Raw genomic sequence first — 27,960 nt, 5'->3', positions numbered from 1 at the left:
AGGTTGATATAGCTTTTTGTCATATATACTAGGTCCATCCATACATTGTAATAGGGGTGTTCCATAATTCAAGTATTAGATATTCTCAATATATAGGGGTATGTGGGTTTCTTGTGCAATAAATGTGAGTGTTAATCTAAGTCGATCCGTAAAATAGGGATTTTGTTTTGTAGTCTTCCTTAGAATTAGTTCTAATTTTATTGTAGATTGAATAATCAATATCCTTCATTTTAAACTGATTTGATACGTAAAATAGGATTTTTGGTGGTCATCTTTAGAATAAGTTTTAACTTAATGTTTATTTGAATCATTAAAAGTTCTGCCCCCCTCCCCGTGGCTGCCGCTGTGTGTGTACGGGCAGTCTGCAGACCGCCCATACACACTTGCCGATGGACAGATATGTCTGCAGACATATCTCTCCATCGGCTGTGCAGCATAGCCAATGCAATATGTCTATGAACAGGGCCGGATTAAGGTCTGTGGGGGACCCTGGGCAACAAACATGTGGGGGCCCCTATTAAATGTGACAAACTGGGGGTATGCGCAATGGGGACCTTATGCAGAGCCCCAGTAGTGTCAGTGCCCACAGTGGTAGTGCCCTGTGTGCAGTGCACCCAGTAGTAGTGCCCCTTATGCAGTGCCCCCTATGCAATCCTCCCATTAGTAGTGCCCTCTGTAGTAATGCCCTCTGTATAAAAGCACCAAGTAGTAATATACCTGTAGTTGTGCCCCAAATAGTAATGCCCCCAGTAGTAATGCCCCCTGCATGTGCCCAATAGTAATGCCTTTTTCAGGTACTCAGTGCCTTTCACAAGCAGCGGCTTTGTTTCTTTTTTTCAACTTATCTACTGGGCATGCGCAGCAGCAGCTGCAGCACAAGCCGGCCGGTGTGTGTGTAATGAAACATTGATTCCTATAAACCACTGGCGTACAGGGATTGCATGGGCACAGCATGGCAGCTGTCCTTCTCAGTAGATATTTCCGGCTGTTACACGGCAACCGTGCCATGCCCGGGCCATGTGAACGGCCCCACCAACTTCCCTGCTAAATTATATTTCATGCCTGGCAGGTGTGATACTAGCCTAAGGATGCTGTATATATTTAAAAATGTTTGTAATTTATTGTTTATAAAAAATACAAAACCATCAAATATAATCAATGGAAACCGGCTATACAATATACCTCCTGGCAGGCAATCTATATTAGCGACCTGTGCCACAGGAATTATTATAATACATATGCTTATTTATAACAGACTGACAAGCCTTAAAAATATGTATAAAAACTAGTGTTGTGGATAACACCTACTATAATATATAGAAGTAGACCTCCAAATTAGTATGGGTGTCTCAATGTTATAGCAGCAATCATTATCAGAGCTTTTCTTGGATGTATTGTCCTTCCCAAGGACTAGTGTTATATCCAAATGTCCGTTATATATCCATAAGGACCATATTCAAATAACAGTCAAATGCCTTTTGCTGTCCACCATCCAAGTTAGTATAAGAGAAGCAGAACTTGATCAAAAATAAAAGCAGCAATATAGATGAATATATAGTAGCAGTGGTAGATCGCAGCAGTGGTGTTAGTGCTTATAGACAGAAATGTCTGTTAGAATAGCAGCAATAGTCTGAATAAATAGCAGCAATGATGTTAGTGTATAAATAACAATCTTTCTCACCAATGTTCCGTTGTTATTTCATAAACAAACATACGGTATATCTATGTTCATATGCGGTTAATGTATCAATCTGTCAGGTAGTCTATTAGCACACTTATACCTGGTTAAACCGGAGTTATAGGCTTAATGATACTTATTGCTATCTATTTGTTCCCTTTGTTATGGGATTGGTTTCAAAAACAACAGTGGCCACACTCCTCTTAAAATACAGTATATCTAATGACAAGAAAAAAGACCGAGCACCAACCTCCTTTGGTAGTATGACAACTTGCAGAGAGATCTTAGCTGCAGCCACTCTCTATGGTGTCTGCTATATATACGGACCCATTTGGTTGATCTCAACTGCCCGCTATACTGCACTGCTTGCCTGCTTTATTTTCTTACAGTGCTGGGGTAGATAGTGCCTCCGAGTGTTCCGGACCGTGTATGCTGCTAAGTAGTGTATCCCCTCAATCTCAATGCGTTCCACAGTGTGTGCTGGCGTGCCTACTTTCATCAGAGGATAACCTCTCCCTGCCAGGGCTGCCATCAGAAATTGTGGGGCCCGGGACTGGCAAAATAGACAGCCCCCCACAACCCCCCTTTTCCCTGCCACAATCACCCCTTTACGTGCACCCCCCACAACCCCATGGAGCAGGGACAGGGACAGAGGTATGTACAAATATGTGCGTGTCCCACGCGAGATGAGGCCGCGGGGGGGTACTTATTTGCAAGCATTTGCACGTAGTTGCAAAGTCAACTCTCCCCCTTTGTGGGTAATTGGATTGACCCCTAATACTGACTGGCTGTGCTGTAAAACCTATAACAATATATATATATGCTGACCATACGTTCTACTCCCTCCATAGAGAGTGTATAGCAGTAAACAGTTACTAGTGCACCTTAATATTAAGTATATTTAATGACAACACAAATGTCTAGTTCTTAAAATAACTTGCACAATCTTACAACACACACACACCTCCCATGGACCCTAAAATACACACCTATGGTATTAACACTGCATCTGCCAGTCTTATCACATATTATATAATCAGCAGGTTCCTTCTCCCAGACTCTGCACTGCAGACTGATCCAGCAGGAAGATTGTTAAAAATACAGGAGAGATATAAATCTTAGTAAGCTACAATCTCTTATGGATTAACACAATTGAAAGTCTGATCACAATCAAGACTTATGTTTATCAGGAGTCATTTAAAGAATTGGGTTTAAGAAGAACTATTATGTACTAAGATAAGGACTTGGAAGATGTATACACTTATACAGTGTTTGAAACTGTCATCTGACACTGTATTATGGAATGTTTAATCTCATTTTATTTTAGTTCATTTTTTCATGCATTGTGATTACTTGTGACACTCGTAATCCATTTGCATTTTACTTTTGATATTAATAGTAAAGACCTCATAGATCTATTAGTGTCCTAGATTATTAGTTGGTGTAGATAAGGATTGTGGCTCAAAATATAAAGGTTTGATTGTATCAATGGCATAACATAGCATTATAATATAATAAGGTAAAGCGCAGCACAATATCTGTATTATTGTTATTTCCATAAGACTGGTCACCTAAATGTGCAGCTGCTCTCCATAGTTTACACTAAGCTTTCATATACACTACATTAACTCAGTGCGCAGGTATTACACTTGTTGATTTAGTGCCTCAGAATGTCCATCTCAACTAACTGGTTGCCTAGGAGACGCCCAGAAAATGTTGGCGACACGCCTTTTTTTTGTAGCCACCCCTCATTACATCCCCCAAACGGTTACTACCTGTCACTCACTTTGTGAATAAATAAACACTGCGTCCACCATCGCTAATCCTTCGCCGTGTGGTCGCAGTGTGGCTGTGAAGCATGAGTAGTGGCGAATAAATATAGCTTCACTGCATCCTACATCGACATTGTGTCCACCTCTGAATCAGGCCCTCTATCCCAGTGTTTCCCAATTCCAATCCTCAGGTTTTCCTAACAGTGCATGTTTGCCAGTTTTCCTCACAGAATCACAAGTGAAATAATTAATACCACTTGTGGATCTTACAAAATGTGTAAGTCAGTAGCTTTGATGTTCAATACATCTCCTCTCTCAAGGTGAAGTCAATATAATACGCCTGATCCAGATCCACATTTAATAAGCTCCTCCTATCTTAAGCAGCAAGATTTTTCTGCCTCCAGAGTTGCGTTTATTTTGGCGCCTTTGTCAAGATAAACTCAATATATATCTCATTAGAAAGGTGCAGCAGTGCAAAATAACACAGTGTCACAAATAAGTATTTGTTCAATAATAATTCATCTTTTTTTAGCTAATATTCCAATTTATCTCTGCCAAAAAAGCACTATTACCCCACTGATGGCTTTTTTGGCTTCATCCCATATATTAAGAAGGTTATACACAGCAGAGGCTCATTAGCTGTCTGGCCGGTGGGTCTGTAATTGTGCTCATTTGCAGGGTCTCAATCCCGCTTAATCCCGCTCATGCGCACAAATGATCAAACTGGACTGCTTCTAGGGACTGCATCAGCTGGTGCTCCTAGAAGCTGGTAAGGGCTGACATTACAGTAGAGCAGTGGCTTCCCATTGTAAGCGCCCTCTGCAGCCCTAAGGGGAGAAAACACCTCCCTTGGGTCTGCCTGTCTGACTGTGACTAGCAGGGAGCACTTCCAATGGGAAGTTACTAATACTGCTAGGAAGTCTCTGCAGGTGGCGCAATTTAATGGGGGGAGCCCTGCAGCCCCTAGGTAAAATTCACCATGTATACATTATGGTGGGGGTATACATATGGTGATGGCAATTTCAAAGCTGGACAACCCCTTTAAACAGTAATCCTGAATAACATCATTAAACAACCTTTTAACATTTTTACATGAGTTTATATGCTTGTGCAATGTGTGTATTGTATATAGCCCTCCAAAACAAACAGTTTAATGTCAGTTATATTTTACGATGCTTTTTTGAAGGGATCAACTGCTGTTGTGTAATAAAACAGAGCCATCAATGTGTGTAGAAACTATAGTATTATACAGCTAGTGCATATTGGTTTTTCTTACCTCTGGGTAAATATCTGTTCCCCATACGGAGAGATTCTTAGTCATACATCCAGCTGGACAATAAACTCTGCAACACATTAATAGAAATGCAAACTTTTACATAATAGTCTAACCACACCTTCACTCAAATAGGAGAACCACCGGAATTGAATGCCTGGAACTGACACCCGCCAGCGCTGCAACAGTCTCTCAGGCCCAGGACAACCGTGAAAGTACGAGGGTGAGTCAAACATTATCCGCACTCTAATTATATTAAAACTTTTGTTGGCCGCACTGTATTATCAACGCTTTCCGTACTAGGTCGCTGTCTCCCCACTTGTTATGTCAATTCATTTGTGACTGTAGTGCAATAAAAAATGGCTGCCCCACTTGTGATTTCCATGAAAGAAGATCAGCATGCAGTGATTTGTTTTTTGTGGTCTGAGGGTGTTTCTGGTGCCTATATTTATGGAAGACTTTGCGCACAGTTTGGAGAGAGTGTTTTGTCTCGAAGAAGTGTGTATGAATGGATAGAGAAGTTCAAAGAAGGTCGCACAAGTGTCAGCCATGAAGAAGAAGCTGGACGCCCTTCCACTTCCACAACTGATAAGTACATTGAGCATATAGGGGGTCATTCAGACCCAGTTGCAAGCGTTGAGAGCTCTCAACCAGGTTGATGTTTCCCCACTGGGCATACGCACGTCAGAGCCGGCTCCAACATGCACATGCACGAGACCCGGCTAGCAACGGGCGCTCCATCGCTACGGGTCTCGCACCAAAGGGGGCGAGCTGTCGATGGTGAGTGACAGCTTGCACCATTTGGGAGATGGGCAGGGGGCGTGGCCGGCCAAACGGAGGCATTACCGACGGAAAGCTTGCCGTTTGGGGGCGGCCCCACTGACATCATCAATGATGTCAGTGGGGAGCATCCTGCTCGATCAGAGCAGAAAGCTCCCTGGGGCTTGTGGTTGACAAGACCCAACCTTAGGGTCTCGTCGAAAGCCCCGATGGTCGCAATGGTCTTGACCATTGCGACCATCATCCTGGTCGATTGCAAGAGCTGTGGGTGGTAACCCACAGCCTAGCGATCAACCAGGAGACGGCACTTAAAAAAGTAAGCGGCCACCCTCATTCAGAGCGATCGCTTGCAGCAAGCGATCGACTCTGAATAAGGTCCTTAGTCCTGATCTTGCCCCATCAGACTATCAACTGTTTGGTCCCCTGAAAGAAGACCTAAGAGGACGAAGATTCACGTCTGATAAAGAGGTGATGACAGCCAGAGTGCGGATAATTTTTGATTCACCCTTGTATATACAAATGTATTGAAAAAACCCAGTGGGTTGGATTCTTTTTATATCGGTAAATATCGGTATTGCGTACATATCTGAATCAGGCCCATGATCTGATGAATACTAATTTCATGATTACATAGTCATTGTACTTTCTAGTCTTAATGCTATACTTTGTTGCTGTACTGTTTATCATAGGTGACTACATAATAGATCACAAACAGCACACAAGTACAGTATGTCATATAAAATTTAAAACGGATTATCTGTTCAAAATAAAATGATTGGCCCGCCTGTGTCTAATCTCATCCGGTTTTAGATAACCTTATTTTTCCCCCTCCGCAGCTGCCTTTAACCTGACACAATAAATCATGTATATACAATGCCATAGCAGGAAGCCTCTGTACTCTGGGTTGGCACGTGACATCATGATGTAATATAAGTAGTGCCAGGGGGGCACTGGGAGCAGACCTCAGTTGAATAAACTGCATGTGTGAGCACACAATTCTGTGAATTAGCAGCTAAACCATTTTGTGAGTGACAGCAATCTCACTCTGTGAGAGTGCTGAATCTGCAGTTAACCACATGGTGTCATGGCATACCATATCTGTATTACGCAAGGAACAAGTCCATCTGCCTTAATGATCATAATTTCATTGCTTTTTTTAGTTTGAGTGGCTCAAATTCAAAAGGTTTTGTGAAATTTCTGATCATGTCTAAGAAGCCTTAATGGGACATGTGAAACCGTATGGTTTTTTGTCTATGTAATATATATATATATATATATATTTATATATACAGTATGTATATATATACAGTGTATATATATATACGGTATATGTTTAAGATGTTGGCGGTCACTATGCAGACCACCGGCATCTAGACTACAGAATCCCGGTATGGGTTAAATAACCTATGCTGGGAGACTGGCGCCCGGCAACCCAAATGAAAGGGATGCTGAGCGTGGACAGCCACGGGGGGAGGGTTAGGTTTAGGGTTCCCAGGTGGACTTAGGGTTAGGCACCGCCCCTGTAGGTTAGGGTTAGGCTAGGGGGAGGGAGTGTTAGGGTTAGGCACCCCCAGGGGAAGGTTAGGGTTAGGCACCACCTGGGGGGACTTAGGTTTAGGCAGCGGGGAAAGGAGGGGTTAGGTTTAGGCACTTAGAGGGGGGATTAGGGTTAGGCACAGGGGGGGAGGTTGGGGTTAGGCACCCTAAAGGAGGGTTAGGGGGTACAGTTAGGTTAGTTCATACTTACCTTTCAGATGATCGAGATTTCCTTCCATTATGGGCTGGCGCTGCCGGGCGGCCGGCGGTATTTACCTAATGCATATATATATATATATATATATATATATGGATAACCTGTGGGTGATCTGGTGCTCCAAACATCATAAAGCAACAGCTAAGGTGCCCACTGTGGAGTAGTGGTAATACATAAAAGAAATATAGCGGCACTCCAAGGCTTTAAATCAAGTCAAAATGTGTATTAATAGTTTCTAATGTTTCAGAACCCACTGGCTCTTTTGTCAAGGATTACAAGTGAAAAAGAATTCTAGTTGATGAATAAACAGCAACTAGTCCTTGCTCTAAACTCACAAGTAGAAAATACACTTTTGAGCTGCTAGTCCATTTAGCCAGTACCACTTGGCTTAAATAGGCAACCACACAAAAAACTGAAGAATAGGACTGCGCTATATGGAAATAAACAGCTGCATATCGTTTGTTTGAATAAAAGACTTCAAGGCTTCTCAATAACTAATTATACAGATTTATTCACAACCCATGATATACATAATTAAAAACACATAAAAACAAAAACCACATATTCAAAATGTTTAAAAATGGCACTAGTAGCTTGTTCTTTTAAATCGCTTGTGAGTTGCTTGTTTAAGTCTCCATAGACAGCTCTGTAACCACATATAATAGCCAAATGATAAAAGGAGATATGGTCTCCTAGTGTAAGAAAAAGATTTTGGCTGTGATAAAGTGAGGAATCATGTTAAAGCATGACTCCATTTTGTGTTCAAATGCTAAGAAGAAATTATATTCTGTGTGAGACATTGTGCCTGAGAAGGGCCTCATTACTTATCTATCTATTCTAGCTCTTAGGAATGTATTCATATAGAAATAACTTATGTTAGCCAATTTAGACTACAGTAGAGTATATTCATCCTTTGTATTTAAGTCTGAGTTATATGACAGGAAAGATAAGAGATTATATGGTCCTATTGAGAACAATGGTGTATGTTGTCAAGAGACTGTTTTATACCAACGATGTATTGTCTCTAAGATTAGACATAGCTAATAATCCCTTGAGGTCATATATTTATAGATATAGATAGTAGTACTAATATTTGTTTATTGATAAGTTAGGCAATACGGCCATCTACTGACAATGTATGTAATGCTTGGAATATGCTAAATATATTCATATATATTTTAATTAGGTAGATAAGAAAATTTGTTGCACTTGTGCAGAATAGATTTCTTTGTCTCTATATTAATTTGAGTGCTATAAAATAATCTGTCTGTCCAAAATAAAGGCGGAGTGGTTTAGGAAACACACAGGTCCTGTTTCTCATCATTCTCCGGCCGTAAAATGCATTGTGTTAACTGGTGGCTGACTGCTGCATGTGAGCTGTGGAGGATAAAGGGTCTATTAAGATCAGCATTATCAATTTGGAGGTCATTCCACCGAGATCCACAGATTGTACCTGTTGACGGACATCTAGATACGAGGACACGGGGACACAGGCTCTAAAACTGCGCAGTGAGTAACTTTTGCTCTGACTCTGCTCTTCCGTGTCTTCCTATCTGCTCTGTCATCAGGTATGTATCTCGGGGTACTTATTGTAAGCCTCAGTCATCAGTTTATCTCTTTTGCTTTGTATGTGCTTTTGTGTATTTAAGGCGAATGATTGTGCCAATGAAATTGTGACTAAATAAGTTGTTTTAAAAGTAATTCAATTAATGGTATAGACACAGATCCAGTGCTGCTGTTGTGACTAATGCTAGGCAGCAAGATTAGGAAGTATGTCTATACATATTATACTTGTTTAGCTGCTAGTATTCAGTCATATTAGAGTTGTGATATAGATCTGTTTTAAGTGTATGATCATAGTTACTTTCGTCAGGCCAGGCGGTAAGAGAGGATATTTTCTTAATGATATAAGTATTGTAATGTGACATAATCTGTGAGTATACCAACCTAACTCACAGTGCTGCAGTCAGGCATACAGTAAGTATGAAGTATAACCTAAATAAATGTATATCATCAGTGTGTGTGTTCAGCTGTATTAGCAAGCAGACAAAGAAGTCCTTGTGTGGTCAAATATATATATTTCAGAGAAGGAACAGGTAGTATATTTCTCAGTAGCAAAGGCAGTGTTATTGTCATTGTAGGTTGCTATTTTCCTCTCAGTAAACACCATGTGGTAGACTATGGTCAGAAGAAGTATCAGATCTAGTAAATTAACCTCACGGGGTCAGATTGTTCCAGGTTAAAAACATACTTAGAGGTACTTCAGTATGGGGAACACAAAAAGTCATCCCTCGGGTATGGAGATTCTCAGGACAGCCATGGACATAATAAAGTGTATTCATGGTGAGGAATCTTTGAAGGGAATGCGGATATCATTTCAGTAAGTGGGTATCTTTAATAAGAGCACGCTTGACTCGGTTAGCTGAATGATATAAATTACTTCAGTGAGCGGGTATCTCTAAAGAGGGCACCCTTGACTCGGTTAAGCTGAATAATTTAAAATTAAAGCATCACGGGTATGTGATGTGCATAGGACTGACCCAGAGGCTTGATTTCTTGATTTGTAGATTGATACAAGGCATTGTTGGAGTATGAGAAAGTTAGAGAAAATGGCAGAACAAAAATCAAGCATAGGATTTTAATGTCACTAACAATACTGAGACTACATTCAAAAGGAAAAGTAGGAACTCCTAATACCAACACAGGGCTTGGAAAAAATTGCAGTCTCTGTAATTCACCAGATGATACTCTGTACAGTGTGCAAAGCCCCTTGGTCAGTAGAATGCCTGTAGATCATAGAGACTTAGAAAGGCTATTAATGATTGGAGATGTCTAATTTGTGTATTAGGAGATACCATATGTCAGAGTTGTGGTTTACCCTGATCTGAGGTTTGTCCCTTTTGTAACAGTAGTGACTGTTCTAAGAGAATTTTAACAAAATATTTAGACAGACTTAGGGGATTCCAACCAGTTAAAATATACCTGGAGATGCAGGTGTAACAGCAAATCTGTGCACTGGTAAACTTGTGTTTTTATGAAAATGTATTACCATATTTCTTATAATAGGGGAATGTTGGGTTTCATATAAACAAGTGTTTTGTTTTCAAAATATATTTTCATAAGTATTTCCACTAATAAACCATTTGCATACTGTACATCTATTTACAGTTTCATATTTTTTAGTAGTATTGCATTAATTTGTTTTGGTTTTTGGAATGCATCTTGTACTTTTTTTGTTTTTGTTTTTAGAGTGGATAAATGCATTATGGATGGCTACAATTTGTTTTTTAATTCTAGCAAAAATATATAGAGAATTTCTATTAAGCTAATTTGTGTTTGCTGATAATAATGAAATGTCTGAAATGCTTAGTGTTACAGAGGCAACTAGCTGTAAGAATATGCATTTGTACTGAAAAAAAAAAACATGTACTGTGTAATGGAATTGTTGTACGTATGTGAGAATGCTTATAATTGTGAAGAGTATGTTATGAAATCTCAGTTTAATCCGACATGTTTGGGAATGTCTATACAAAGTTGTGATGTTTTTAAAGGCAATTGATTTTGAATCAGATGATGTTAAAACCCATGAATGCAGAGAATATATTCAGAAATTAGAGTAAAAATTGAATGCAAGTGAGGTTTCTGACAAAATGCCATTGATTTTTGTTACTCCTGAGATGAATGATGGTATGTCTGAATTAGAATTACCAAGGATTGTCCAGCTTGCAATATGTGGTTGACTGAATGAAAATCAGGCAGTATTTTGGTACCCATTAGAAGGGGTGGAGTCAAGGCAGGATTGTAGTCATAGACCATGCCCTTGAGACAGGTGACGATGCCTGTGAGAAAATTACATTTACATGGTGTGGGCTACAAGCTGTTATTGTAGATTTAATGTAACATAAGAAGAAAAGAAAAAAAATGTGGAAGTGGTGATTTTCAGTTATCCAAAAGAGGGATCAGTGAAAAACAAACTGACACTGATGAAAAACAATGGGTCATCACATATAGTTCTGTATAGTTTTACAAACTGACTAGTAATTAGCTAACATAGGTTTTGTGAAATAGGAATGAAATTCAGATTCCCATGTACTCCCTGGCAATACCTTATCAGTTAATGTTTTTTTTTTTTTTTTGAAGCAGCTGAAAGATGTACACTGAGATGTTACTTGCTGCAGTGATATCAGCAGAATAAAATGTTCCTGCACATATAGAACATAGACAGGAGAAGGGTAAGTCAGTACAGGTCTACTATGACTTAATACTCTGCTGACATAAAGATTAAGGGTTTGAGTTAGTAGAGCCCAAAGAGATAAGATTTTTTTAACAGTATTTATTGTTCTAAATTTACTCCTAAGTGTGTCTAGGTTATAAACATGGATAACAAAAACAATCTAGACACCACTTAGCTGCCAGTTTCACCAGGTATGGAGTAACATTAATTTAATATCACTATCAAAGGATGTATAGATTTGAACTACGGGTGTGCACCGGCCACTTTTTGTGTTTTGTGTTTTGGTTTTGGATCTGGATCTTTCTTCGTGTTTTGGATCTGGATTGGTTTTGTCAAAACCACCCTTCCGTGTTTTGGGTTCTGGGTTTTGTGTATTGGATCTGTATTTTTTAAAAAAAAACCATAAAAACAGTTAAAATCACAGAATTTGTGGGTTTTTCTGCTCCTATGCTATTATTAACCTCAATAACCTTAATTTCCACTCATTTCCAGTCTATTCTGAACACCTCACAATAGTGTTTTTATGTCCAAAAGGTTGCACCGAGGTAGCTGGATGACTATGCTAAGCGACACGAGTGGGCAGCACAAACATGTGGCCCATCTAGGAGTGACACTGCAGTGGCAGACAGGATGGCAGTTAGAAAAACTAGGCCTCAAATAGTACATAATGCAAATAAAAAAAAGAGGTGCAAGATGGAATTGTCCTTGGGCCCTCCCACCCACCCTTATGTTGTATAAACAGGACATGCACACTTTAACAAACCAATCATTTCAGCGCCAGGGTCTGGCACACAACTGTGGCTGAAATGATTGGTTCGTTTGGGCCCCCACAAAACAAGCTGGCAATTAATCTGTCCCTGCACAAACTGGCTCTACGGAGGCAAGATGTCGTCCTCATCCTCCTCATCCACCGATTCCTCACCCTTTTCAGTGTTGTGTACATACTCATCCTCACAGAGTAATAATTCGTCCCCACTTGAATCCACCACCACAGGTCCCTCTGTACGTTCTGGAGGATGGTCTCCCTGGAAGAGTTGATAATTAATTTTTATGAACATCATCTTCTCCACATTTTGTGGAAGCAACCTCCTATGCCTTTCGCTGACAAGGTTCCCGGCTGCACTAAACACTCTTTTGGAGTACACACTGGAGGGGGGTCAACTCAGGTAAAATAGAGCCAGTTTGTACAGGGGCCTCCAAATTTCCTCTTTTTTCTGCCAGTACAGGTATGGACTGTCTGACATGCCTACTTGGATGCTGTCACCGATGTAATCCTCCACCGTTCTGTCAATGGTGATAGTATCATATGCAGTGACAGTAGACATGTCAGAAATTGTTGCCAAGTCCTTCAGTCCAGACCAGATGTTCAAACTTGATCCTGCCTGCCCTGCATCACCGCCAACGGGTTGCTTAGGATACCTAAGTTTTTTCCTGGCAGCCCCAGTTGCGGGAGAAAATGAAGAAGGAGCTGTTGATGTATCACGTTCCGCTTCAGCTGACAGTGTTTTGCACCTCTGCAGGCTTGTGTCGGCCGGAAAGAGAGACACCACGTAGGCTTTAAACCTAGGATCGAGCACGGTGGCCAAAATGTAGTGGTCTGATTTCAACAGATTGACCACCCTGGAATCCTGGCAAAGCGAATGAAGGGCTTCATCCACAAGTCCCACATGCCGAGCGGAATTGCTCCATCTTAGCTCCTCCTTCACTTTCTCCAGCTGCTTCTGCAAAAGCCTGATGAGGGGAATGACCTGACCCAAGCTGGCAGTGTCTGAACTGACTTCACGTGTGGCAAGTTTGAAGGGCTGGAGAACCTTGCACAACACGGAAATCATTCTCCACTGCACTTGAGTCAGGTGCATACCCCCTCCTTTGCCTATGTCATAGGTGGATGTATAGGCTTGAATGGCCTTTTGCTGCTCCTCCATCCTCTGAAGCATATAGAGGGTTGAGTTCCACCACGTCACAACCTCTTGCTTCAGGTGATGGTGGGGCAGGTTCAAGAGTGTTTGCTGGTGCTCCAGTCTTTGGCACTCAGTCGCTGAATGGCGAAAGTGGCCAGAAATTTTTCGGGCCACCCAAAGCGTCTCCTGCACGCCCCTGTCGCTTTTCAGAAAATTCTGCACCACCAAGTTTATTGTGTGAGCAAAACATGAGACGGGCTGAAATTTGCCCAAATGTAATGCCCGCACAATATTGGTGGCATTGTCAGATATCACAAATCCCCAGGAGATTCAAAGTGGGGTAAGCCACTGGGCGATGATTTCCCTCAGTTTCTCTAAGAGGTTGTTGGCGGTGTGCCTCTTACTGAAACCGGTGATACACAGCGTAGCCTGCCTTGGAACGAGCTGGCGTTTCTGAGATGCTGCTACTGGTGATGCTGCTGTTGTTGCTGCATAAGGTGATACATCTACCCAGTGGGCTGTCACAGTCATATAGTCCTTAGTCTGCCCTGTTCCACTTGTCCACATGTCCGTGGTTAAGTGGACATTGGGTACAACTGCATTTTTCAGGCCACTGAGGACACTTTTTCTGACGTTTCTGTACAGTCTCGGTATCGCCTGCCTAGTGAAGTGGAATCTAGATGGGAATTGGAACCAGGGACACACTACCTCCATCAATTGTCTAAATCCCACTGCACTAATGGCGGATACCGGACGCACATCTAACACCGACTTAGCAGTCAAGGCCTCAGTTATACGTTTTGCTTCAATATGACTGCTGTCGTACTTCATCCTCCTCGCTAAGGACTGTTGGAGGGTCAATTGTTTAGTAAAAGTAGTGGTGTTCCTACTTCCTCTCTGGGATGATGAACGACTCCCAGCAGCAGCAACAGCGGCAGTAGTAGGCGTAGTAATGCAGGATCCTCCGGAGGAATCCCGGATAGGAGAGTCAGTCATGCCAGTGACATGGCCTGCAGGACTACTTCCGATCCTGACTAAGGAGGAAATTGACAAGGAGCGAGTTGACGGTGTGGTTTGCCGGCACTTGGATACAACAGGACAATGGGATTTAAGTGTCCCTGAACTGCTTACAGTCTTAGGCAAAGTTTCTGAACTTGACAGTAACTTTTTATGAACGCACTGCAGGTGCCGTATAAGGGAGGATGTTCCTAGGTGTTTAATGTCCCTACCCCTACTTATTTCACCTTTAAATATGGTACATATGGCAAGACAGTTGTTGTCCGGATTTGGATAGAAATATTGCCAGACCAAAGAGGTGGAATGTTTGGTCTTCTGCCCAGGCATGACTGTGATGGGCTTTTTCATCCCACGGACAACAACTGTCTCCCCGGGACGCTTTTTTAAACAAACCACATCACCATCAGAATCCTCCTCACCAACTTCCTCCTCAGTGCCAGCTACACCAGTATCCTCATCCTGTTGTACTTCAACAGTGACATCTTCAATTTGCATATCAGCAAGTGGACTGTGGGTGCTCCTTTCAGCACTTGCAGGGGGTGTGCAAATGGTGGAAAGAGCCACCTCTTCCCATCCAGTGCTGGGAAGGTCAGGCATCGCAACCGCCACCACACTTGGACTCTTCTTGGGGATTTGTGATATCTTCTTAGAACGCACAGTTCTTCGCTGTGCTTTTGCCAGCTTAACTCGTTTGATTTTTTTAGTGGGAGGAGGGCTTCCATCGTCATGTGAAGCTGAACCACTAGTCATGAACATAGGGAAAGACCTTAGCCGTTCCTTGCCACTCCGTGTCGTAAATGGCATATTGGCAAGTTTACGTTTCTCTTCAGATGATTGAAATGTTTTTTTTAAGGTCATTTTCCTGAACTTTGTCATTTGGGATTGTATGTGCCCTCTACTATGACATTGGGCATCGGCCATGGCAGACGACGTTGATGGTATGTTATCGTCTATGTCATGACTAGTGGCAGCAGCTTCAGCACTAGGAGGAAGTGGTTCTTGATCTTTCCCTTTTTTATTTTTATTGGAGAAAGTTTGGTCATCCATTTATGTTATATTGATATATACGTGCGGCTAAGGCACATACAAACACAGAAAATAATTTTTTATTTTTGTTGGAGACTAGTGCACTTTGTGGGTTACACCACCCTTTAAGAAATGAGCCAGCCGGCTCTTTACTTATGGGCACAAGCGCACGCTTGGTGCTGCTCCTTTGTTGATGCACGTGCAGCTAAAGCCCACACAATTCACAAAGACAGAAAAAAAAGAATTTTTTATTCTTTGTGGAGCGCACTTTGAGGGTTACACCATCCTTTAACAGACAGATGCACACTTGGCACTGCTGCTTTGAGGATTCACGTACAGTGCAGCCAATTCACAAACACAGAAGAAAATGTTTTATTTTTGTTGGAGTGCACTTTGGGGGTTACACCACCCTTTAACAGACAGACGCACGCTTGGCGCTGCTGCTTTGAGGATGCACGTACAGTGCAGACAATTCACAAACACAGAAGAAAATATTTTATTTTTGTTGGAGTGCACTTTGGGGGTTACACCACCATTTAAAAGACAGACGCACGCTTGTCGCTGCTGCTTTGAGGATGCAGGTGCAGCTACAGCCCACACAATTCACAAAGACAGAAAAAAAGGAGAATTTTTTCTTTTTTGTCGAGCTCACTTTGAGTGTTACACCACCCTTTAATGGACAAGCCAGCCGGCCCTTTACTTATGGGAAACAGGTGCACGCTTGGCGCTGCTCCTTTGTTGATGCACGTGCAGCCACAGTGCACACAATTCACAAACACAGAAAATATTTTTTTATTTGGTTTGGAGTGCACTTTGGGGGTTACAGTACCCTTTAACAGTCAAGCCAGCCGGCCCTTTACCTATGACACAGGTGCACGCTTGGCGCTACTTTGTTGATGCACGTGCGGCTACTGCGCACACAATTCACAAACACAAAAAATATATATTTTTTAATTTTTTTGGGAATGCACTTTGGGGGTTACAGCACCCTTTAACGGTCAAGCCAGCCGGCCCTTTACCTATGACACAGGTGCACGCTTGGCACTACTTTGTTGATGCACGTGCGGCTACTGCACACACAATTCACAAACACAAAAAAATATATTTTTTATTTTTTTTGGAGTGCACTTTGGGGGTTACAGCACTCTTTAACGGTCAAGCCAGTCGGCCCTTTACCTATGACACAGGCGCACGCTTGGCGCTACTTTGTTGATGCACGTGCGGCTACTGCACACACAATTCACAAACACAAAAAAATATTTATTTTACATTTTTTTTGGAGTGCACTTTGGGGGTTTCAGCACCCTTTAACGGTCAAGCCAGCCGGCCCTTTACCTATGACACAAGCGCACGCTTGGCGCTACTTTGTTGATGCACGTGCGACTACTGCGCACACAATTCACAAACACAAAAACATATTTTTTTTTATTTTTTTTGGAGTGCACTTTGGGGGTTACAGCACCCTTTAATGGACAAGCCAGCCGGCATTTTACTTATGGGACACAGGCGCACGCTTGGCGCTGCTCCTTTGTTGATGCACTTGGAGCCACAGTGCACACAATTCACAAACACAGAAAATATTTTTTTATTTTGTTTGGTGTCCACTTTGGGGGTTACAGCACCCTTTAATGGACAAAGCAGCCGGCCGTATACTTATGGGACACAGGCGCAATCTTTGCGCTGCTTCTTTGTTGATGCACGTGCAGCCACAGTGTACACAGTTCACAAACTCAGAACATATTTTTTGATTTTTTTTGGAGTGCACTTTGGGGGTTACAGCACCATTTAATGGTCAAGCCAGCCAGCCCTTTACTTATGACACAGGCGCACGCTTGGTGCTTCTTTGTTGATGCACGCGTGGCTACTGCGCACACAATTCACAAACACAGAAAAAAAAATATATATTTTTTTCCACTTGGGGGGAGCACACCTGATGGACAGAGCACCCCCTGGACAACACTACAGCACCCCTTTAGGACTGGGACACTGCACAGGACTTTGGAGTGGACACAGCCCCTATGGACAACTTACTGCACAACACAGTCCAGACAGCTCCTATGGACTTTGTAGGAGTGGACACAGCCCCTATGGACAACAGCAGCACAGCACAACACAGGCAGCCCCTATGGACTTTGGAGGAGTGGACACAGCCCCTATGGACAACAGCAGCACAGCACAGCACAACACTACACTGCACTACACTACACAGCCCAGCCAGCCCTAACTCCCACCCTCCCTCTTCACTGTCCACAGCCGAGTGAGAAAATGGCGCCGACGCGGGTACCTTATATAGAATCCAAAACCCGCGAGACCCGGAAGGCTGGATGATGACGTTTTGCCTCGATTTCAGATCTGAGTCAGGCGGGAAAAGTCGAGCCTGACTCGGATTGGCCTCGGATCGGGGGGGCTCGGGGGGGTTCGGATTTCAGAAATCCGAACCCGCTCACCCCTAGTTTGAAAACAGCTATTCTATTACAGCTGTGTTCAAAAAGAGAGGAAAACTAATGATGCAGATGATAGTGCAGGAGATAGCTATGGGATAGGAAAATAAAACAACCTTACTTTTTAATTTTTTTCACTCATGGCCATAATTGTTTTGAATCTATGCAACCTTTTTTGATAGGTCATATTATTATTATGTAAAAGGTGAGTTGCATACAGATTATGCAGATTGTATTGGATTTTTGTTTGCTGCTTTTCAATTGCCTAAAAATGTAGTTTAAATAAGGTCGAAGCACACACCAGAGAAATTACTCCAGAGGTAAAAGGGAATTCCTTTGTACCAAGCTGCCAAGTAGGCTGCAGTAAAACCCCTATCTGATAATTTAATACTTGTCACCATAAGACTACAGGCATTGGACCAGGACTTTCTTAAAAAGTTGCAGGCTCAGGCTCCATGGACAGAAGTAGAAACTTGGAAAAGACTAGGTGCACGACTTCATGTGATGGATGGATGGTTGAGCACCATCTCTGTTTGCCACGTGCACTGTTTCCAGTCTTGGCCCAAATACTTCATGGAAACACTTACCAGTCTAGAGACGCTATGGTGAAAATAGCCAAGAAGCGCTGGATAGCCCCAGGCTTCAGTCAGGCCACAGGCCTACTGTATGTTGCAGGGTGTCTAAACAGTGATTTGCACAAACCAGGAAAGGTGGTCAAGGTACCGGTAAGAAGGTACCCCACAGACATATTATCCCTTCCAGAGATTATAGAATGATTTCATCCAGTTACATCCAGTTACTTAAGTGTTCTAGGTATGAGTATGTTCTGGTGTTCTGGCGTGTACAAACCTGTTTTCAAATTGATCATGGCCTTGTAGGGCAGCAAATGCTAAGACAATTGTAAAGAAACTGTTACAAGATGTTGTATGCAGATTTGGGATACCAGAAGTAAAATGAAAGTGACAGAGGTATCCATTTCATGCTGGCTATACTAGGATGTATACTATCAGACCTACTGTAGGGATTTTCAGTCAGACATGGTTCTATTCTAATTTCTATTCTAGAACAGAATATTAGTTTCCTCAGTATTTGCAGCATGAACTTGCAGATTTAACACAGTATGTCATTCACTTGCAACAAGAACTAACCAAAATATAAAACCATGTGTCTGCCTCTACTCCAGATCCCAATTTCTTAGAAAAAACCTATAATCTGGAGACTGGGAGGTCGTAAGGAAACACTGAGGAAAAGATTGGACCTACGATTTGAAGGTCCTTACCAAGTCATGTTGACTACAGTGACCTCAGTAAAATTGGCTGGCAAGGATACGTGGATTCACGCTTCCCATTTGCAAGAAAGTTACAAGGAAGTATTATTTAGTAATCATTCATTATTATGTACAGATATAACCTCATAGGCACAAAGCCTAACAAAAGCATTTGGGGATTTATAATGTGTTTTGCTATGCTAATTGTGGTTATTGTGACTTTTATTTGGTCACTGATAATTAATCCTATGAGATATGATGGGTGTCAAAATTGTACACGTGAGATAAATACTGACAGTAGAGCTAAGAGGGAGCTTACTGAACCTTGGGCAAATAATTTTGTACAGTCACATTACAAAGCAGCCCAAAGTCTAGGACTAAAGAACTGTTGGATTTGCACACATTCACCAACAGCAGCAACATCCATGAATTGGGTAGGAGTCCCTCTTAATATGACTGAATTATTAACTCTTGATTTTGGAAAAGAAGAAGAGTTCAGTAAGGCATTTGCTCAGAAGTCTGTGCCTCTTATGATGATTGCTATGGCCCGAGATCCAGACTTTTGTTTTGAAACACCCATAACTAAAAAGAGTTACATAATCACAGGGTGGGGTAATGGCAATATATATGAAGACACTATAAGTTTAAAAGCAACCCCCTTACGACTGGGACAAGTAAATTGTGCCCATACTAAGGTAAACTTTACTCAGACCCAAGCCTAAAAAGTTTTTAGTTGTGATTATAATAATGATGATAGTAGGAATTTCACCACTAACTGGGATGCGAATACAGATAGCAGAGACAGCCCAGGAATGGTGGAATTGGCTCTATGTAACTCACAAATGTGAACAATCCCCAGACCAAACAGGTATAACCCCAGACCCACAAATAGGGAAAAATGCATTGATAAACTTTCAAGCAGCAGTGCATAATATTCCATACATGTTACTGGGAAGTATAAAGTATCTATATGAACGAAAGGTATATACAATCAGGTGCATAAATATTGGGACATTGACAGAATTTTCATATTTTGGCCTCTATTCACCACCACAATGGCTTTGAAATGAAACAAACAAGATGTGCTTTAACTGCAGACTTTCAGATTTAATTTGAGGGTAATTACATCCAAATCAGGTGAACGGTGTAGGAATTACAACGGTTTCTATATGTGCCTCCCACTTTTTAAGGGGCCAAAAGTAATGGGACAAACTAAACAATCCTAAATCTAACTTTCACTTTTTAATACTTTGTTGCAAATCCTTTGCAGGCAATTACAGCCTGAAGTCTGGAACGCATAGACATCACCAGATGCTGGGTTTCATCCCTGGTGATGCTCTGCCAGGCCTCTACTGCAAATGTCTTCAGTTCCTGCTTGTTCTTGGTGCATTTTCTCTTCAGTTTTGTCTTCATCAAGTGAAATGCATGCTCAATTGGATTCAGGTCAGGGGATTGACTAGGCCATTGCATAACATTCCACTTTTTAGCCTTTAAAAACTCTTTGGTTGCTTTTGCAGTATGCTTCGGGTCATTGTCCATCTGCACTGTGAAGTGCCATCCAATGAGTTCTGAAGCATTTGACTGAATATGAGCATATAATATTGCCCAAAACACTTCAGAATTAATTCTGCTGCTTTTGTCAGCAGTCACATCATCAATAAATACAAGGGAACCAGTTCCATTGGCAGCCATACATGCCCACGCCATGACACTACCACCACCATGCTTCAATGATGAGGTGGTATGTTTTGGATCATGAGCAGTTCCTTTCCTTCTCCATACTCTTCTCTTCCCATCACTCTGGTACAAGTTGATCTTTGTCTCATCTGTCCAGAGGATGTTCTTCCAGAACTGTAATGGCTTTTTTAGATGTTGTTTGGCAAACTCTAATCTGGTCTTCCTGTTTTTGAGGCTCACCAATGGTTTACATCTTGTGGTGAACCCTCTATATTCACTCTTGTGAAGTCTTCTCTTGATTGTTGACTTTGACACATATACACCTACCTCCTGGAGAGTGTTCTTGATTTGGCCAACTGTTGTGAAGGGGATTGTCTTCACCAAGGAAATAATTCTTCTGTCATCCACCACAGTTGTTTTCCATGGTCTTCCGGGTCTTTTGGTGTTACTGAGCTCTCCGGTGCGTTCTTTCTTTTTAAAAATGTTCCAAACAGTTGGGTTTGTTTTGATTTTTCAGTCTAATGATGGCTTGCTTCACTGATAGTGACAGCTCTTTGGATCTCATATTGAGAGTCGACAGCAACTGATTCCAAATGCAAATGTCACACCTAGAATCAACTCCAGACCTTTTACTTGCTTAATTGATAATGAAATAACAAGGGAATAGCCCACAACTGTCCATGAAATAGCTTTTGAGTTGATAGTCCCATTACTTTTGGCCCCTTAAAAGTGGGAGGCACATAAAGAAACCGTTGTAATTTCTACACCGTTCACCTGATTTGGATGTAATTACCATCAAATTAAATATGAAAGTCTGAAGTTAAAGCACATCTTGTTTGTTTCATTTCAAAGCCATTGTGGTGGTGAAAAGAGGCCAAAATATGAAAATTCTGTCAATGTCCCAATATTTATGCACCTGACTGTAAGTGGCTTCTATATGGTGAGTATGGTAACTGTACTTTAGGCCAGTTAATACCTACAGTATAACTTTTTATACAGATTCTAGCACCTAATGATATACAGAAGCTACAACCGAGGAGAAGGAGAGCAGTCCTAAGGAACCTAATTGATATATCATGTGTCAATAGGTGTTGCATGATAAAAAAAGTATTTTTACTTGTTATAGATTTAGAGCCAATGTTAGATAACATTGCTCAATCATATGATTGTAAAAGTCGCCTGTTGTAATTATATTAATGATACATATGAAGTGGATGAGGCCATTAAGGACCACCCATTCAAAGTTAAAGAGTTAAAGAATCAGTTTTCCAAAGATCATCATGAAGATGAATAGTTCTCTAGGTGGTTCTCATGGCTGAAACTAGGAAACCGGTTTAAGGGCATAGGTGGCTGGTTTATGGGAATATTAGTTAATTGGGAAAGGACTGTTATTGCTGCTAGCCATTTAATGAAGTTTTAATTTGACGGATTAACAAAATACACTGAAATGTTGTTCTTTTTAAGATAAAAATACGTTTTATAAAGAACCTGCAACTGTTGGATTGGCTCTGGACAGTACCAAACAAATACTTATTATTATGAAAAGTGCCATACAAGACAACCAGAGGAACTACTACATGTCTTGTTTGTGACTAACCAGTGTTCAACTTTTAACATGGACTCTAAGATATATTTATCTTCTTATGATTAGTACCTTATTTTATACTCATGTGTGGTTCTATTAGAGATTAACAATGTGTGTGTAATCATAGATATATATAGATCTTATTTTTGATATATATCAGTAGACATGATGTAGATAGGATTGACTACTGTGGTGGTGACACTAATTGATTATTGATCCCATTGCCTGGGCCCATCAGGGTTCCTAGGCCATGAAATACAGATCACTACGGGGGGTCAATCAATTTTAAAGACAGGCAGGTTATACAGGATATAGAATTGAACAAAAGACGGTGTAGATTTGAACAAATAGAAGGGAATTGATAAAGTGAAGAATCATGTTAAAGCATGACTCCATTTTGTGTTCAAATGCTAAGAAGGAATGATATTCTGTGAGACATTGTGCCTGAGAAGGGTCTCATTCCTTATCTATCTATTCTAGCTCTTAGGAATGTATTCATATAGAAATAACTTATGTTAACCAGTTTAGACTATAGTAGAGTATATTCATCCTTTGTATTCAAGTCTGAGTTATATGACAGGAAAGATAAGAGATTATATGGTCCTATTGAGAACAATGGTGTATGTTGTCAAGAGACTGCCTTATACCAATGATGTATTGTCTCTAAGATATAGCAAATAAATCCCTTAATTAGTTTTTGAGAAGCCTTGAAGTCTTTTATTCAAACAAACGATATGCAGGTGTTTATTACCAGATAACTGTAGTGCAGTCCTACTCTTTAGTTTTTTGTAAAGATTACAAGTGAAAAAACATATACACATTGGGGTATATTCAATTGGGTGTGAGGTTTTGCAAGGAAAAAACCTTGCGCCCCTCGCAGCCAATTTCGAAATCCAGTGGGTATGCGCGCTCCCGATACCCACGGGATTCAATTCAAAAAACAGTGGGCGCGAGGTTTTCATCACAGAAAACCCCGCGCCGCATAAAAAAAAATAAAAAAATCACTTACCTGCCCCGGTCTCCACGGCTCCTGGTGGCCTCCCCTCTCTCTTCTTACTGGAGAGGTGGCTGCTGGGAGTCCCGGGGGCTGATGGGAGGAGCAAGGGCTGCTGGGAGATGTAGTTCTCCCAGCGCCCATTCCGGGGGGGCCACACACACCGCATCGGGGGTCGACACACTCATGCACACATACACACACACACACAGTCACTCATACACACTTACATACAGCACACACACTGACATACTCACCGCTGCTGTAGAAGAGCCGGCTCCCGACGCTGGATGCAGAAGAAGATGAGAAGACAGCGCTTCGGAAGGTGAGTAATTAAGGACTAATTAAGCTAATTGGATACTTCCAATTGCTTAATTAGTCCTTTGGGGGAGGTTTCAGAGCAAGTCCATGTGATTTTTCCAAAGAACATTGATTCCTTGAAAAATCACGCTTGCTCAGGAGGTGCGCAAGAAAGAACCTCCCGGCGTGTGTTTTAAAAAAAAACACGCACCTAATAGAATAGCAAAAAACCCGCACCTGCAGGAAATAACTCGCAGGTGCGGATTTTTTGCTTTTCTCGCAGCCTATTGAATATGCCCCATAGAGTCTTACCTTAAATACTTAGCAGTCTGTATAGCCGAGTGAGGCCGGGGGCAGGGGCAGATCCGGCTGTCCACGCTAGGTGCTCGCCGAATCGTCCACTGCCAATGATGTAATCCACACTGTGACAGCCATCACCATGGTAACGCGATGCCGGGTGAATGTACTGTCTCACCGGCCCCACCAACGCTAAAAGACATGCATTACAAGAAAACATAACAACCCTAAAAAAGTTATAATATCTGAACGGATATATATCTAAACATAAAAATCTCTCTAAGTCGTGTGTATAGGTTACAATAGCAGAGGTATGCATGTATATATAGGAGTCTTGGATAAATAGACAATCCTCATACTATTCTGCACATTTGATACATTTGTAGCCAAGCGAAACTTGCCAAAAAGTAACTAAACAATAGCTAGAATGTAGCAACAACACAAAGATAGCTGGTTTTGATTTAAATATATATATATATATATATATATATATACACACAAGATGATAACTTTATACTCACTCTGTGATATCACTTGTCAGCTGCTTTGATGTTGTAGAACAAGGAACTAAAACTGAAATAATAATTTTGTCATTTGCAAATAAATACATAGAGGGAGTGTTGCAAAGTTGGCAATAAAATGAGTGCACACGTGTATTTCCGATCCGTGTAACCCATCGTATAGGAGTGAATGTGTATGATCTCATAAAGCATAAAGATGCACTTATTGAGCATTATGCTTTCATTCATTACAGTAATAACCAGCACTTTTTTTGTCTTGCTTGTTAAAACCAGTATGTATGGTAATTAGAATTTTACTTTCACGGTTTATGTTGTGTTTTTTTTCGTATTGCTTTGGTTGTGGAACCACAAGTACCAGCGGGCCCGTAATGCCCCGCATGCTGGTATTTGTGGTTTTCCAAATACCAGCATGTGGGGGAGGCTTGCTGGTATGTGTAGTTTCACAACTAAAGACAATATTTAACCATTTATTTTACACTACACACTAAAAATATCAACCCGGCTCCCACCGCACTAGGGTGCCAGAGATAGCCGCGGACTATCAGCCTAGGACAGGGGTGCCCTGGAGAGGGGGACCACTTTACTGGAGGGGTCCCCAACTCCCCAGGGATCCATGGTCTGGGCTGACTAGCGGTCAGTGCTGATGCTGCGGCTGGGGGGCCCAGGGAAAGGGCTCCCCTGGCTGTGGCATCAGTCCCCCGCTAGAAAGGGTCTTGAGCTGGTTTTAAATATAAGGGGGACCTCACACAGGGCCGTAGCTAGGGTAGTGCGGCCGGTGCCATCGCACAGGGCACCACAGGTCAGGGGACACTGTTTGGGCCTGTCAAATTTCTGTTTATTATCATTCTTGCTTGTTGCTTCCTCTTATTTCATCCCCAGCAAATCCTGACCTCTCCTATATCTTCCCTGGCCCTTCCCCATGAAGCCATGGCCCTTTTTTGGGTGCATTATGTTCCTTTGAAAAATGAGGGGGGCGCCAATGCTCTTTCTGGCACAGGGCACCAAAAAGTCTAGTTACGGCTCTGACCTCACGCCATTTATTTCGCCATATATTTAAAACCAGGTCTGGCCCTGCTGCCTGGTGCTGGTTCATAAATTATGGTGGAACCCCATTAATTTTGTTCTTCATAATTTTAGGAACCAGGACTGGCTTGCAAGTCCGGGGCTGGTTATGCATTAGGGGGGACCCTATGTAATTTTTTTTTTAAATAAAACCACTATGTTAGGTATACAGGCAGACACATACACAAATCACACTGATCTGTGTATGTTTCTGCCAAACTCGCAGCTCAGGAGGTGGTTTATTTGAACCTTCTATTTCACAGTGAGTTTGCTACAATTCTGAAGAGAATGGAGGTTCAGCCACCCCAGGCAGTGCTGCCCCCTGCAGGAATATGAGTATGGGATCCTAGGAGATCTGTCTTATCCTGGGTGATGTGTCTCAGATGTACTATAACTACTGAAATACTTTTGGTAGAAGATAGTTCAGACATGTCTGGATTTTTCCAGCAAAGTACAGGTATGTAGAATAACTGCAGGGGGTTTACATGAGGCTACTGTACTGTGCACTCAAAGCATAGAGGGAGATGTATCAAACTTTGGAAAGCAATAAAGTGGATATAGATAAAGTAACTGTCATTTGAAAGGTTGTGTTTGCATAATTACAGTTAAATGCTGATTGATTGATTGATTGATACTTCTCTCTACAAGGTTTGATACATCTCCCCCAAAGGGAGCTATTACTAATGTTATGTGGTTTTGCATTTACAGAATATTAGGTATGTGTTTTTGTTATTATGCAGTATAATGTAAGTATTGTTATTATTACATTCAAATATTTTGGGAAGCAATTACACCAAATGATCTATAACTGTGATTGGTTGGAGGTTATGGCAATGTGTGAGTAATGTATGCTGTATAATAGAGGCTTTTCCAATGGCTGGCAATGCCACTCTGCTGGTTGGCCTCAACACCTTTGTCAGCTAGACCCTCCTCTCCAGGGGTGCCACACATTACCTCATGGGCCCCTGCCATTGCAGGTCCATTATGCTCTAGTCTGACACTGTATTTAGCATACAGTATAAACAGATTTTTACATATTACAGAAACAGAATCAGTTGTTATTATGGTCTAATAGTGTGTTGGGGATTCACGTTACCTGCATATCCGAGCTCACAGGGCCATATCTGCGCATCTGTAACAAAATGGATTCTAACAAATTAAAATTGTCAGTAATTTCTATAGCAAAAACATTAATCAACCTATAGGTATTCATTCTAGTAATCACCGCAAACTGTATCGCTGATATTTTCACTGTAATAGTCATCATGGAGCTGATTCTGAGTTGCACGTAAAGCAGCTGTGTTGTGGGCCATGCGGATACCTGATTTGCTACCTTATGCTAATGCCAGAACCCATAGCGCTTATGTGGCGGTTCGCCTCTGCGCACGCTCTGTATGCAAATACTTGCAGTTTGCATCTGTGCACAGAGATTAGTCCAACTCAGAACCGGCCCCCATATGAGAGAGCAAAGAAACATTGGGAACATTAAGTGCTGAGTTTATAGTGCAATCAGTCCATTTAATTAATATCTGGTACCTGCCTTTGTTTTGTGCCATCTGCAACAACTTATATTGAAATTAAAAAATGGACCCAGATTTATCAACGAGTGATATTCTTGTTATAACTCATTTCTAATCTTAAATAGTGCTCCAACCAATCAGCTCCTAGCTGTCATGTGTTTGAAATATCAAAGTTAGGAGCTGATTGGTTGGAGCACCAGTTAAGATTAGGAACGAGTGATAACAAGAATGTCACTTGTTGCTAAATCTGGACCCATGTTTCTATTACAATATAGGTTGCTGCAGATGGGTCTTAAGTGTGTCACATTAGTTAATGCCATCTATGGACAGGTCTGCTGGAATTGCTCAGCAAGGTGCCTATACATACAGTTTTTTGGTTAAAGTGTTAGGTGTTCAGTATTTATTTAAAGCTGACAATTCATCAATAACTTTTGACTTGATACATTTTGTTCTTATTGCTATAAATACAGTAGCAAGTTATTTAGATGTATCCTGTAAAATGTATTCCACTTTGGTTATATAGGATTAACATAGTTACTCTGCTAAGGGGAGAATCATTTATAATGGAGAGGGAGGGTTCCAAGCACACTATCCACACCCTTATCTGTCTAAAGACAGCTGCTATAAGTCATACGTACCAGTGTTCATACCATTCATCTGGGGGAAGGTATGAGAAGATGATCTGGTTGGGGCCTGATTATCATACCTCCCAACACTTGGGAGTGGGGCATCGAGACTTTGTGTGTGCATTTCAGCAGAGCAGCAGCTGAGAGAGAGATCTCCCAAAGTTTCCCCCCCCCCTCCCCGTGGAACACTGCAGGCCGTGGGTATGACGATGGGACAGTGCCCGAAAAGCCGGTAG

General features: G+C 41.6%; 1 protein-coding gene across 1 annotated transcript in view; it reads right to left on the bottom strand.

Annotated features, from left to right (window-relative positions):
• The window catches only part of LOC148506145 (uncharacterized), a 150,543-nt gene that overhangs the window by 97,578 nt on the left and 25,005 nt on the right, over positions 1–27,960 (bottom strand). Inside the window, exons 3-5 of the mRNA XM_088447195.1 lie at positions 26,675–26,710; positions 24,517–24,568; positions 4,727–4,793 (exon numbers count right to left, since the gene is read on the bottom strand). Coding sequence (XP_088303321.1) covers positions 4,727–4,793; positions 24,517–24,568; positions 26,675–26,710 — 155 coding nt within the window. The remainder of the gene's footprint in view (positions 1–4,726; positions 4,794–24,516; positions 24,569–26,674; positions 26,711–27,960) is intronic.

This window comes from Taudactylus pleione, unplaced genomic scaffold (genome assembly GCF_031769625.1).
Source record: "Taudactylus pleione unplaced genomic scaffold, aTauple2 ptg000423l, whole genome shotgun sequence".
Classification (NCBI taxonomy): Eukaryota; Metazoa; Chordata; class Amphibia; order Anura; family Myobatrachidae; genus Taudactylus; species Taudactylus pleione.
The sequence above is the reverse complement of the archived record's forward strand: the minus strand, read 5'-3'. Positions and strand labels throughout refer to the sequence as shown.